Source organism: Lepidothrix coronata, unplaced genomic scaffold (assembly GCF_001604755.1).
Source record: "Lepidothrix coronata isolate B3197 unplaced genomic scaffold, Lepidothrix_coronata-1.0 Scaffold234, whole genome shotgun sequence".
In the NCBI taxonomy this organism is placed as follows: Eukaryota; Metazoa; Chordata; class Aves; order Passeriformes; family Pipridae; genus Lepidothrix; species Lepidothrix coronata.
In genome coordinates this window covers 932,775-948,031 of record NW_016690414.1, presented here as the reverse complement: position 1 = coordinate 948,031, position 15,257 = coordinate 932,775, and the positions used below count along the sequence as shown (strand labels likewise).

General features: G+C 39.1%; 1 protein-coding gene across 6 annotated transcripts in view; it reads left to right on the top strand.

Moving 5' to 3' along the window:
- The window catches only part of PLCB4 (phospholipase C beta 4), a 187,242-nt gene that overhangs the window by 161,367 nt on the left and 10,618 nt on the right, over nt 1-15,257 (top strand). For all 6 annotated transcript variants that reach the window (XM_017834556.1, XM_017834554.1, XM_017834555.1 and 3 more), the window contains 3 exons: nt 2,974-3,089; nt 7,450-7,525; nt 12,921-13,096. In XM_017834556.1, the coding sequence (XP_017690045.1) occupies nt 2,974-3,089; nt 7,450-7,525; nt 12,921-13,096 (368 nt within the window). The remainder of the gene's footprint in view (nt 1-2,973; nt 3,090-7,449; nt 7,526-12,920; nt 13,097-15,257) is intronic.

Genomic DNA, 15,257 nt, shown 5'->3' with positions numbered 1-15,257 from the left:
AGTGTGCACATGCTGCTGTTGGGATTGCTGAAGAGCAGATGATTGCTTTTGATCCAAACCTCAGCCCATTTAGAAGCTATCAGCCTGTAGTATTCCTTGTGTTTGGCTTTTGAAAAACAGTGGCAAATTAATGGAATTGTCACCATTAAAAAAACCTCCATGCAAGGAATAACTTCTCTTGAATCTTAGTTCTGGTAACCTGTGCTTTTGGTAATTTTAAAATAATATGTACAGCCACTCCTGCATATTGCAAAAATGCTTTTCTTTAAATAATGCATCCACAAACAAACCTCAGCTGCTTTTGAAGTATTTCCTACCTACATTCCCTGAAGTAATTGTAACCTCCCAGTATGAATATTACTGTGCAGCTGCAGAACAGCTGATATGTCTGAATGATGTCCATTGGTTTATATCTATTTTTTTATCAAGTTAGATCTTGAGCACTGTTTAGGTAAATGATCTGGGGTGGCATCACAAGCAGATATAAAGCTATAAAGGTGAGGAGATGGACATATAAAAGCATCTCAGTCACTGACTTCATCTGTTAGCAGCCTGCTTTTATGGGCCCCTACTGAATTTCAGTATTTTACAGGAATGTCACATAGTTTCTGTGCTTTTTTGAGCTAGACAGAAGAGGGAGGAGAGTGAGGGATTATTTTGATATATTCTCTAACAGACAGCAACCCAACAGGTTATTGTGGTGCACAGTTCCAGGAGTTTCAGACATGACAGGGATAGTCACAAATGCCGCTTAAGGAATTTGATATGGCTCTAGATGGCAACAGAATTGTGTAATTACCACCCAAAAATATAAATCCCGTCTCCTGCATCTTCATACTGACACTGAATATAGGTGCAGTGTTTGAATTAAAGCCTAGTAAAAAAGAACATTAAAAGAATCTCCATTTCAGAGTGCAAAAGCAACAGTACAAGAGTATGGGACTATAGATTAATAAAGTTCTGCAACATGGATTGTTGATTTGGAAGTAATAGATCCTTCTTTTTATTTCCTCATTCTTGTATTCTGTAATGACAATTCTCTAGACCTCAGTTTCAGTTGTACACAGTATATGACTCTTTGCCCTTTCCCATGGATACTCTTGCTGTGATTTGAGTCTTTTTATATCAATTAAATGGCTTCTCAGAACCCTGGCAAAACTGTGGCTTTGGTTTGTAATGACAGGTAATTTGTGAATATATTTATGTAAAAGGTGTGTGAATTCCAACTGGAAATTCAGCAGACTTGAGGAAATCAAGAGACACCTCTCCCATATTAAATGCCGTTTCAGGGTTGAAGGTCCTGTAATTCAGGGAACCTCTGGCAGGGAGTTGACTCCTCATGCTCTTTGTGCCTTGCCTGTGGAGGTTGTTAGCAGCCCATCTTCCTCTTCCAGCTCTGTTTGTAGTGTGCACAAGCAAATCCATGTTCCGGGAACTGGGTGGGGGGAAGGACCAGGGAAGAAAATGGGGGGATAGATCCATTTCACATACAGGAGCTGTGTCTGGGCAGTACACAGCAGTAGAGGGGATCTGCAGAAGATTACAGGGGGGTTGTGATAAAGAGAGAAGGCTGATGGTTGTCCTGAGGGAAAAGCAGGAATTCCAGATTATGGAGGAGTGTCACACGAGTGGGCAGATGTCTCACGCTTTGCAATGTTTGTGCTTAGTCTTTTCAGAGCAAGCATTGTGTAGTTCTGCTCATTTAGGGGAGAGTGGGTGGTTTGAGAGATGTTCTCAGTCGCTTCACCTGTGTCTGGCTGGTGCTGTCAAGTTTATGTCATTCTTATGTTTTTTCCTGCCTGGTTAGTCACTGTAAATACTCCCTGGTGAAACTGGAATGTTTTAATATTGACGGAGTCTTATTTGTTTCCCTTTAAATCCTCTGTAGAACAGAAAATTCAGTTCCCCACTCTAAATACAAAATTGGGAAGCTGTGTGTGTTCCCCAGGGAAGTGCCTGGCAGATGTTGGAGTGCTGGGGTACAGCCCAGGACTAGATTTTTAAGAGCATCGCAACATTTGCTTTAATGTTTTGGCAAAAGTGAGCGTAAAAGTATTTAATCAGTGTTTTTAGAGGAAGAAGCAGTGATAAGGCAAAGGTGTATAGAAAATAATAACAAAGAGCAGTAGAATAGCAAGCATAGAATAGATGCAAAATGAGCTCTAGAACACAATAAAGTCCTGGAAGAGGCCATATTAATTAATGCAGTTCTTTTTGTCATGATTAGATAAAATGTGGAGCAACTGGATATTAATAAAATAACATAAATTAACGAACAGTTATTCCTATTGTAGTGTAAATTCAATATTTAGTGCTTTCTGTGCTAGTTAAATATTTGCATCATTATGAGCAGCTGGTCTGATAAAGGAGAATATGAAATCAAGTTCAATAATGAAGTGTAAATGTAAGCACTAAGTGAAGTGTTTTGTTTCTCATACAGTCTTGTAGTGGAAAGGAACTGTCTATATACACACCCAAGTGTTTAATATGCTTTAGTGAGTCACCTTTTTATCATAGGAAAAGTTTTTTCCTCCCCTTCCATAACTAACTAGCTATTTGAAATGCAGTGGCCAAGGGGCTGTCACTGTATTCAGTACGAGATACATAGAGGAAGAGGGGAGTGGGTTGAAATTTGTTCTCCTTTGTGTTCAGAAACTTTGATCTGAGCTTGTAAATCGGATTTTTACACTGCATTTAAATGGATATTTATTAAAAAATATTGGTTTTTCCCATCATTATTTCATTTTAGGGTATACCATATTTTTAAGGTTCACTGCAGGTCGTGATTTTTCAAACAAAGAAGAAATGTCGTGGTGCTTATGGTGAAATATCTGGGATGTTTAATACCAGATGGCTAAACCAGGTTAAATTCCATTGTCAGAGTTATCTGTTGGTACACTGATATTTTTTACACTGCAATAAAATGAAAAATTAAAAATCCAGCAACCTAATTGTTTTCCTACTGTTTTCCAGGAGCACAGCGCTATGCAGAAGTTGCACTGCACCCAAATTGACAAAATAGTGGCCCAATATGATAAAGAAAAGGTGTCATATGAGAAAATGTTAGAGAAGGCAATCAAGAAGAAGGGGTAAGATATTATTTTAATTTTTTTTTTTTTAGAATTAAAATAGATGTTATGCTTTTGTGGTCTGGAGTAAATAATTCGTAAAAAGGTCATTGGAATGAATGGATTGCAGCTTGAAGCAACATCCTCCATCAAGCTGAGAATGAGATGTTTGAAGGCTTTAGCAGCAGGCCATAAATGCTGTACTCTCTTTGCCTTTCTCTAGTCTTCTGCTATCAGAGTTTTAACAGGAAAAGTGAAGGAGTTGCCCCGAAGTTTTCTCTCTGTGGTTTGGTCTGGTCTCATTGCACTCCCCAGGGAACGTCACTCTTGTGTTCAGTGAGGTCCTCAATAGCCCTAATGACCAGAAAGTAGCAAAGATTTGAGTTTTTGGGGGAAAGCTGGCTTCTAAGTCCTGAATGGTTTAGAATAATAGAGTTTTGCTGCGCTGTTGAGTCAAAATATCTTTTTTTTTTTTTTTTTAAGAATCCTTCAGGTCCTCAGCTAGGATAAATCAGTACTACTCCTTTTACTTGAGTGAAAATGTTTTGATTTGCAGTAGCTGATGGCCTGGGAATATTATCTGTGTGAATCCTCCTGCTTGTCCCAGAAAGGTTCCTGGAAGATGCTGGGGGACTTTAATAAAATGTCTAATTCTAATTTGGAATTCAGTAGCAGGACCTGCTGCTGCCTTGCTGCTGTGGTGTAATCTGGCAGCAGTTTTTCCTTTCCACCTTTTGCCCTGTGACTGGCATTTCATGGAGACAGCAGGAATTACTTTAGTTCTATATCCAGCTATCCTAATAGTTAGTCTTAATTTCATATTGTTGTCATCTGGCAACGAACTCACTCACTGAACACTGAACAGAGATGCCTGTTTGGCACTGGATTCTTCCACCAGTGCTTTTTATACAAATTATTTGGAATGGTGGTGGTTTTTTGAGTGTGCATGTTGTAAACTTGCAACGGAGCAGAAATAGAGCTGTCAGAAGTAAACATGGTAAGGAGAATTCTCCTCACTAAATTATTGAAAGCTCACAAACTCTTTAAAAAGGTCATGTTGTACTTTTTTGTCCAAGATAGGAGAACTGTAAGCACCCAAATATTTTTAATTCAAGCAGTTTCTTCCGGAAAATTACTACTTCTCCAAAGAGAGAGGGGACAGCTACAGAATGGATTGATTTAATGTGGCTTTAATTCAACTTCATTCAAAATAACACAGCAAAAGCTTATTGATTACTTGGATTTATAATTACAGTCAGGTTATTTACCGCAGTGACAGTGAACTAATCCATAGACATTACACCATAATTATCGTGGGGGAAGAGAGGCTTCCCTGTGCTCTGGTATTAAAGAATCTCAGTGTTCCTGTTGGACTGAGAAGAAGCCAGTGGCTCTACCTGTCTTGCCAAAACAGCAAAGGAAGGTGTGTCAGAAAGTTAAGGGTGGTAATGGCTGTCTCTGTGCAATAAATAGTAAATAGGAAGCTCTGGATGACGACGCTTTCCAGAGTAACCCCAAATGGGACAAGTACCAACGTAGCTGATAATTTGATTCCCAGTCTGAGATCACTTCATTGGCTACATGCAGCAGCTTTTCTTAATGTTATAACACTTCTTCCATGGAAACCAAAGCCTTTATGATAGTTTTAAATTGTCAGTGAGTTAAAAAAAAGTTGAAAATGACCACTCCAGAAGCAGATCCACTACAAAGGCAAATACTGTTCCTTACCATGACTCCATACTTTCCATGGACTCCAGAGCTCTCAGTCATCTGATGGCTCTTTCAGTTTTACAAGAATAACTGTTGGTATCTAATTAACAACCAAATCAAAACCAGTATCAGCACAGACCTTCTGTGAAAACACTTTTTAATTCTGTATCCAAATATTTTGGCTTCCTTCAAGGTCTTTGCATATGCAGCCCTGGAAGCCCATTCAGCAAGGTGCTTTTGCACATCCCAGCTGTGCAGTGTACTAAAGGACATGCTTAAAAGTGAACACATGGGTTGGGACTTAAAAATTTTATTGAACTTAAATGACCTGATGAATCCAGAGTCCTGGGTTCAGTGAGTACAGGACCTGCTCCATTTCCTTGGCTGTCATTTTGGAACCTTTGCAAGCAATAAAAGTTGTAAAAGAGCATGTAAAACATGTTTTCAAGGCTTTAATTCTGAAAGTGACAGTTATTTCCTGACAAAAAGGCTTTTGATAGGTGTATAGAGGACTTTCTCTTCTGATCTTGTGCAGGTTTTTTGTGGTCTGTTTCTGCCACATGGTGTGACAAATGTCAACTGCATATTGTTCAGCAAAGTAGAATTTTTTAATCACATGCTAATTCTCCGACAGATGGACAGGATTTTGCTCCCTGTGCTATTTCTGTCATACACTTCAAATGCTTAAAAATATCAGAGAGGCTTATGGGCATAGGTATGTTTGTGTTCCCACTCTGAAATGGAGTGAGGGCATGAAGATCCTCCTGATTTACTCAGACTGTCCAGAAGTTAAACTGTCTGTGTGTGTGTGAGCAGGGATATGTGACCCTGGGCTGCACTGTCCTGGGTCTTTGTTCCCAGCTGTGACTTGATGGTTTGACTGTGGACTCTTCCACTGCAGCTGAAGGCAATTCCCTTATGTCCAGTGTCCAAACTGGCTGGAAGTTGCCTTGAGATATCCTGAAAGCTGTGTTTCCAGAGAAGGGATCAGCTGGTGGTTTTGATGTCTGGGATTCTGAAACTCTAGTGATTGAACTAATTAGACTGATTTGGGATAAAATATGTTTGATTTACTCTTTCACAGTGTATGACAAACCATACATTCCTTACAGCCAGACTGATCATGGCTACCCACATGGATAATCAAATTCCTTCCAGCTGTTGTTTTTCAGGCAGAGGTAACAGTGGTCAGAACCTCTGCTTATGACTTTAGATTACTTCTGAAGTGTCAAAAGAGTGTTATAAATATCTACAAAATTTCCCTTGCTATGGCTAGAAAATAAATGACTAATCCTTCTGGTGGCCCTGGGGAACACAAGACGCACCACACTACTATTTTCAGTAAGGGCTGACCTGGTACTGCTTGATGATAAAATTTTCGGCCATTTTCCCTAAGTTTAGCAGTACTTCAATAAAAAAGTAGGATTTAAAGTTGTTGAGAGTTTCGTAAGTCTCCTTTCTTGGAGCAAACATGTATTAATGTGTCTGCAGTCAAGCAGTGACCGTTCTTATTAGGGCCAGCTGCAGGTGATAAATGAACGTGGCTCCATCCCCTCAGTGGAGTTGTACCACTTTGCATCGGTGGATAATCTGACACAGAAATATTACAGTGATGTTAAAGTAGACCTCTCTCAATAGATTGTATTATTCCAGACAAAATAACAGAGACTTGCACTGTGTGAATTTGTATTCTGTTGTAAAAACCCTTCACTGGAAAAAGATTGTTAATGATGGAGCTTGTCAGCCTTCAAAACCCTATTGACTCTGGTGAGGCAGTAATTGAAATTCCTGTTGTAGCTGCAGTGGAATAGTTTTTCGTCCCACCCAGTGCACAGCTCAAGTAATTGGGCTTAGTGAAGGCAGTTCTGTGGGTGAGAGGTAGAAACCATCCATCTCCTAACCCACAGGCACGTCAGGGGAGCTTCAGGATGGCCTTCTCCAGGCTTTTTGCCAGCCTGTTCCTTGGAATCACACACTCCTCCTGCATTAAACGAGCTTTGAAACTGGTATTCAACCCCCTTAACACTTGACCCAAACACAAAGTCTTGCTGCAGGAGTGAGGGATGTCTTCAAGATTCACTGCTTTCCAAGTCATATAAGGTATCCAATGGCTTGGATTCATCCAAGTGGGTTGGTGTGGTTCAGCGCTTTCTTTGCAAACCATTCACTTCTGTTTTCTCACAGAGGGACACCTACATTTTCAATAGGTGTTCAATTTAGGGTTCCCAGATCGCCCTGTGAGGTAATTAATCAAGTGACTTCTTTTTTCTCTTCCTCAAACGAAATAAAAGTAGCAAAATTATTTTTAAAACAGAGTAAAACCATGGCAAGGCAGTGAATATGCCTGGAAGTTTTCAGGCAGAAACTGCTTTTTCTTGGCAAGGTATTTTAAGCCTGGAAAAGGAACCAAGTATCATAAATGGAGATGCCTGACACATCCTCAGCAATAGAATAAATGCAGGGCCAATCCAGAATTAATCATGTGGTGTTTGAATTGAATGATCATTAATCCAACAATATTTTGTAAGTTGTGAATAAATTGCCAGAAGAAATAATTTCATTCCAATACACTGCAGCACTTCAACTTTGATTAACATTTTAATTAGTAAGAGCTGACTGAATGGGGAGATGTTTAACTTGTGGCACACATTTGCAATTTTCCTTTTTTTAGGGGAAGTAATTGTGTTGAATTGAAGAAAGAAACGGAAATTAAAATTCAGACACTAACATCAGATCACAAATCTAAGGTAAGCAAACAGCCAATTTTAACACATGCAACATCTGAAAGGGAGATTTTGAGACCCAACTGGTAGTTAATTTTCTTGGAAGCATATGAATGATTTTCAGCAATAATAACATGTTGAAAAGAATGGGAGTAATTGAGTGTCTAAAAGTGTTTCTTAAAAGAATTTTTAAAAGCAGCATCAATTTCCTGCTGTTTTGAATTGAAGAAAGTGCCATATTCATTCCTCGTGAAGCAAAACTGGTCATTTGTGTTGGTTTTAGCTAAACAAAGAGAATATGTGTTATATGAAATTCGGATGCTAAATACTTTCCCAAAATATATACATAGAGAAGTGTCTTTTTTGTTTTCCACCATTGTCGCCGTGGACATTTGCTGGTCTGTCTCTTGAGGGAGGAGGAGCCCAAGTTGCTCTTGAACTAAGTGCCTTCTTATTTCTAGTAATTTTTCCCCCCCCCTTGTGTAGTGGCTTCGTTTTCTTCAAGGTGCTGGAGAATGAAGGTGCTCTGGGACTCAACTTCCATTCATTTGGAAAAGCTGTTCTCAAGCTCGTGACTCACACGGAGTTGCTTAGAGCTGCTTCCTCTGTACTCCTGTACCACTGCTGTGTTCTCTGGCTTCCTATTCCCTTTGGAAGTTTTATCCGTGACTTGCTGACATGCTTTCAAGTTTCTGAAAGATATCCAGACTAGAGGGTGGCAGGGACACCAGAAGGCTCATCCATGTGCAAAAACATCTCCAGGGAGAAGAGCGTGCTGGAGACTGACCCCAGTAAAAGATGAAACCTGTGAAAAGAATCAGACAAGTATAGAAAATACTAACAAACACAACCACATCTTTGAGGCTAGAATAAGTTAATGTTCATCTTGTCTTCTTTTAACTTTACTCTTTGGTTTTATTATTCCATGTGGAGAAGATCTTGGTTTTCTAAACAAGGTTGCTTTCTTGTTGCTGCCCTCTCAGCTGAACACGGAGTGAGCCCCCAGGGATAAAACCTAATGTGCTCTCTTATCACCCCATCTTCTTCCCCTGTGAAAAGTCTAGAACTGTTGCCTTAAATAAAACCAAATTTGTTGGCAACCCAGAAAATACAAAATTCATTAATCTCTTAGTGAAATAAACTCTCTGAGGAGCACTAGCTCCTAATCATCCAGACATAAGCTCCAAAACTCACTTGAAGATATATTATATAGAAAATTCTTTGCTGTGGTCCCTGCTTCTCACCTGTGTCATTCACAGTCTGGAGTTAAGAGGTGTCATTTGTACACAAGGGACATCCAAATCTTCATTAGTCTTCCAAATCCAACAAATGTGACTCATGTTCTCCCTTTCCACAAATATATGCAGTTTCTGAGCTGTTTTCCTTTTAAAATCCTGCTTTCAGACTGGTTCCCTTCAATTTAATCCATATCTGGAAAAAAAAAGATTGAATTTTGTCCACTCCCCTGTCAGGTTTTAGGATGACATTTTGAAAGGATACTTAAATGTAAGACTCAAATATAAGACTTGAAATGCCAAGCTTCTGTGTACTGGATAATTCCCAAAGAACTCTTCTGTAAGTCATCTGCCTCTCTGGTTTTCTCTAGTGATTTTCAGTGTCTTGCTCCCTGTGGTTCCATCAAAATCGTCCGGATTATTTACTGACTTCTTTTGTTTCCGTTTCCTTGTGTGGGCCCTTGAATTATTCCTGGAGATCATTCAAAGGTTTGCAAGCAACAGGTTGGAAAACAGTGCCCAAGACCATTGGGAAATTAACTTTTATCTTAGATGAATGTAGGTGCAATTAAATTAGATTAAATTCTGAGATGCTGACTGCATTACACTGATATACTGGGAGTTTGATTAATTAACAGTTGTTCAGCATTTCACAGCATTTGGCCCACTAATTTTGATATCAGATTGGAACATGATTCAGCTTTAATTACAGCTCACGTCCTCCAGTGCAGCTCTGTACCACAATATGCATGTATACCTTTAACACCAGAGACCTTTTCATCTAACAAAACTCCTCCTGTCATGAGGAAACATCCAGCCCAAGTTTGACATGAAATATTTAAATTAGATCTGAATGTCCCAACGTGTACTTCACACACGATTAACGTAGCAAATGCAAATTACTCCCCTGCATTAGAAAAGTGGGTCCCAATATCAAGCAGGCAGAGGATGAAAAGGCAAAAAAGGAAAGATTACTTCAAAGATCATTCCTGCTTGAACTTAGTGACTAAACAAACATCTTGCATATATGCTGTGCAAAATAAAGTTCCTTATCAAGATTTTAATTAGTCTCTTGGGCCTACTGAAGGAACAGATGAAAAGACAGGCTGGTGAACAGAGTCTGTAGAACAGGAAAGAGAGAAGTTAGCTAATGGTTATTTTTCCTGTCCTTTAGGACAGGCAACACTGCTTTAATAGTGGAAAGCGGTAGAACAAGAGCACATCCCAGTGAAAATGAAATAGTAATTTTAACTATGATGCTAGTAAATTGGAGAAAAGCGGGGAGGTACTCTGAGTTTGCTACATCTGAACTTTGAAGTGTAACACAGATCTGCAGCAAAATTGGATTTCAGATGTTCTAATGGCCATGAGTTCTAAGTTCTTCTGAATCTGAGTCAAATTTAAAGTCTTCTAACTGGTGTTTGGCACGTCCCTTACATCCTTCTCATCATCTTGCTGTACCTGAAATAAGACTCCTGGCTTGGTGGATATGTAATTTAAAGGAAAGCTTCTCTTTCTCTCACATCCCTGGAGAAAAACTCGTAAACAAGTTTTGTTTCTTAGACTGTGTGCTGATTCTGGAATTAGCAGCACATCTGTCCGTGAACAGAGGCAGGGGTTTTGTGATTCTTACTTCCTTCTCAGGTTAAATACTGAAGGTACTGTAGTGCTTGCTGTAGTCTCCTTGCAGGGTTCCTCTATGGGAGTTGGAATCCATGATCCTTATGGTTCCCTTCCAGCTTGAGATATGGTTCTTTGGTATCAGTGTACCTGAGATACAGAATTCCTGCCTTCACACTCCTCTGTAGTTTATAACATTAACCATTTAAAAATAATTATCACTTTACTCATTTGCAACAAGCCCTTGAGTCTTTGTTTCCCTGCATTTACTTGGGCTCTGTAAATACTCTTTGCAGCTAAGTCACTAAAGATTTGCTTTCACCAGGGCTTCCACTATTTATACATCTATTTGTTTCACTATTTTATTAAGTCATGCTTCTTTTTTTTATGCAAAGTTTGTTTTGCATTTTCTCTACAGCATAAGGAGGCTTTAAGTAGAGGAACACACTTTTTGTTTACTGGAATGCCTGCCTGTCATTTTAGGGTGATGTAAAACTGTGCCTAGAAATCAGAGCTCATATGTTAATATCCCCTGCATTTCCTAATATTTAAAATAATGTGGAACACAGTCCTAAGTGGCAGACTGTTTGGGAGAGTCACACAGCAGCAAGCAGTGGAGGAAAACACTGGGCCTGCTCCCTGAGTCATATAATAGTACTTGTCTTTTTTAAATATTAGTACTTTCAAACATTCTGATTTATACTTTCTGCTTTCTGGGTGGTCCCTCTTCTGCTGTGGTCCCAGTTACACCCAGGACTTTGGATCCATCTACCTGTCCCTTTTTTCCTTCAAGTCATGGATAGAGCTGACTCCATCTGGAAACTTTGCATTGAAAATAAATAAGGAACAAGGTTTCCTAAGAACTTCAGCCATGACCTTTAGCTCTCCTGAGTCCACTCTAGGTTTCCTTGGGGCTTGGTAAGCCAAATGAGATCACTGTTGAGAGGAGATAAGTCCTGCTTTGGAATTGCTCACCTTTTCACATCAGCAATACAAGGAGCTTGGACGAAACTTAGTCCTAACCAAAGTGCCTTAGGTGTGTGCCAGAGGAGAGCTGAAGTGTCTGCCCCGCAACCTTTCAAAAACTCCATCTGAAAAATTAGTTTCTCTTCCTTACCAAAATCCAAGCATTTATTTTGACTCATTTTAAAATGGAATCCTCCTGTTTTTCTGGCTCTGAAGGCAGTACTGCCTCATGAACATCTTACTAAAAACACTACTCCCACTGACTGCTCCACATCCTTCATATCATTTCATAGTTGACAGGCTCTGTCTTAGTATTACATTTACCCACGAGCACAAAAATAAGCATAGCTCATTTTTTTGGAGGTACACTCACTCTTAAACACCCTGATGATTTAGACCTGTATTAGTCGTACCAACTTCTGCCTCAAAGTGCTTTTGTTGTTTTCTGACAGCTGCAGAAAACTCCAGGTTGTTCTCCATCAGCTGCTTCTGCCTCCAGCCCTACCTGTTTTGATATGGGACCACTATTTAGCTGTAGTTAAATGCAAATCTGGTTTTTTGGTAGTGGTGACCCTGATCTGTTCCAAAATTATTTGCCTTTTTTTTTTTTAATTAGGGGTCCAGATTTAATAGGCAATGTGAGCTTTTGTGTAAGAGGGCCTTCAGAGGAGCTGAAATACTGGCATCAGTCTCTCACTTTCTGAGCAATATTGAGGCAATTTTTGATATAAAAGATCAAATTTACTTTGGTAGAAGATGACCTAGATGTTATTAATTACTATAGTAGCAGTTGAGATGATTACCTGAAAATAGATTTATTGGGAAGCATATTTTATATACCATCTATGGAAAAATAGGATAGCATGTCAAAATACCCAAGGATAATTATTAAAGGATAATAAAACATATCTTTCTATTAGCTGATTTTCGAAATCATTGAGTGTGATATGTTACTATAATAACAACTCTGGTGATTTAGACTTCTTAATATTGTCTCTTGGGAACATTCCAAAACTTTAATCTCATTATTCTTGTGAGTCTTGGGAGATAAGGAAGAGAAGAAACCTTGTCAGATTCCCTGCTGACTTAATGAATATCAAACAAAGATATGTAGCCCATCTTCAGTTTCAGGTTATATTAAACACAGGATTTCTCTGTAAACTGACTGTGTGTGTAAAACTGTCTCCACAAAATGAAAGACTGTCTCACTAGGTTTTTCCATTTTTAAGTTCAGAACTTTTAATATATATTTTTTTTTCTTGGCAACCAAAAATGTGAAACCATTTTATTATGAACTCAGAGAAGGTTTTAAAATAAGGGTAGTACAGTCAAGAGCTTTTCTGTTTAGGGCACTTCAGATAATAGTGTCCTGATAGTAGGGATTAGTTTACATCTGGTTTTACAGTCGGTGGTAGTGTCCTTGGTGCCTTTGCTACCCTGTGAGGCAACTTCATTAGTGTAACTTCATTTTTCACAGTTTAGCTGCATTCTTTACAACCTGTTTTATGATTGTCTTTACATCATCTTCAGCAGCAGGAAGAGTTGATCTCCCAGCCTATCTGAGCACCTCTAACAAAGCTGCTGTTACTTCCCCCCAGGTGAAGGAGATCGTGGCTCAGCACACTAAAGAGTGGTCCGAGATGATCAACACGCACAGCGCCGAAGAGCAAGAGATCCGTGACCTGCACTTGAACCAACAGTGTGAACTACTGAAGAAACTGCTGATTAATGCTCATGAACAACAAACCCAGCAGCTGAAGTTTTCCCATGACAGGTGAGCAGGGCAGTGCTACCTGATGATGTGGTTTGTGTCTGCTTTGGGTTATGGTTTACTTTTAGTGTTGGCGGCTCTGTACTGCTGTCAGAGATACTGGGCCGAGTGCATGGGAGAAGTAAAAGAAGTGATCAGACAAGGTTTAGGGAGGTGAAGGAATGTGCTACTTAGCTGGTTTGGATTATCTGAACTTCATTAAAGGCAGCAGATGCAATGGGAGTTTGCATCAACTTTCCCCTGGAACTCAAATTCAGAGGCTGGAAAATGAGAAGTATCAAATATGGAAATATCCTTTGGAGTTGCTGTCAGTTATGGACTCGTGTTTATAGCACTGGTGATTGTATGAAAGACCCATGGAAAGTGAGATCATAAAAACAAGGGGCTGCAGGATAAACTACATTAGACTGATGTCTTATCTTCATACAATATCACTGGGAATACAGAAGATGCTGTGTGACACTGCTGCTTTTGTAATTAACTATCTTGCCCATTTGAAATGAAATAAAATTAAATACACATCATATTCACAGTGCTAAAAATGGCAGTAAGTAGAGAATCACTTTTTTATGCTATGATCTATTATCCAAAGCAACCTAAAAGCATAGGAACATACACACATATATACACATACATATATGTGTATAAGTGGCTTATATGTGGATTTGTATGTAAGTGGCTTCAACATCTTTCACATAAAAAGCAGGGGGGGAAGGAATAAAGAAATCACATTTGAAGAAGGAATTGAAATTATTTTTTCAACTCCTGAGTGAAAAAACAGCTTATCTTTGCATCAGAGAGAACACAGGCTGGGACCTGCAAGCTTTCCATCCAACAGAGAATTTTCCCAGCAAAAAGCTGGTAGTGAGCTCATCTCTATGTTAATCTCTGTGTTAACCCATCTATTCAAGGGTCCTACAAAACATTCCCAGTCAAATATGAAGTAAAAAAATTGTTAAATTATAATACAAATTGATAATTCAAAAGTTATTAGCCAGAGGAAGGTGTAGTCCTTGGTGCTGTGTCTCCAAATCATACATAGCCCAAGAAATCACATCACCTTCTTCGGGGTTTTTTTGAGTCTTTTTTTCTATCCTATTTGCTATTCACCACAATGCTTAAAAGATAATTTACTAATATATCCCCTGTGGAAGTAAGAGGTTTTTGTTTTCTTTTCCATACATATTTCCATATTCTTTTAACTTTGCTAGAAGCTGTCATTCCAGGCAGCTATTATATATACACTAAGGCAAAGTTTAAATTTTTTAAAGCTTTTTTTCCTCGTAATTTTAGTCTTAGGGTTTAGAATTTCTGTATCTCTATGTTGTTTAAGCAGCCCACTGTCATTTCTTATACATGATTCTTATATTCTTAGCAGTGGATCTTGTTTTCTTGTAAGAAATCATTTGTGTTCAGTCCATGTATTGCTCTATTTTCAAAGCTACTAAGAACTAGATCTGAAAATCTACATCCTGATAAATTCTTCCTTCAATATTCTTCCTGCTTTATTCATTGCAATTTAGTGTGCTTGGGAATTTATGTGTTAAGTCCTAAATGTGCAGACTGGGGAATTTCCCGTTTAAAACAAATTTAAGACTGTGTCTGAATCTATGAATATTTCAGAAGACTTCACACTAAATCATTGGTAGACTTTTTAATGCAATATATTGTGTGTAGGAAGACATATGCATTTATCTGTAGAGGTGTATGTAACAGCCAAGAGACAGCTCTGGTATCCATAGGAAAAAAAAGGATCTCTCTGAGGGTGATGCAGGAGGTGGACCGTGCTCTCAGCATGATGTTCTCACTGCTTCCCTCTCTGTGAGCCGGGGTAATGAGGTGGATATCACAGCACAGGGCACAGGGCTGGGAGGAGGGATCAATAATCTAAAATGATGTAGTTATCTGCTGTAGGGTAGGATACCTTCCTTCCAAGAACAGAACAAAAAGCAATTACAGTTTGTGCTTTGAGCCCATTTGAAAACAAAGCAGAAGGCAGCAGACACCACTAAAAACCTGAAGCTTATTGAACTCTGGGTCTGCTGTGCCTCCCACCTCCTCAGACTGTTACCTTTACTCACCTGGATGTGGTGATCCTGCAGCATTTCAGAAATTGGGGACATGGAGCTGTTATTCACAAGCATTATGTGCTCCAGATAAAGTG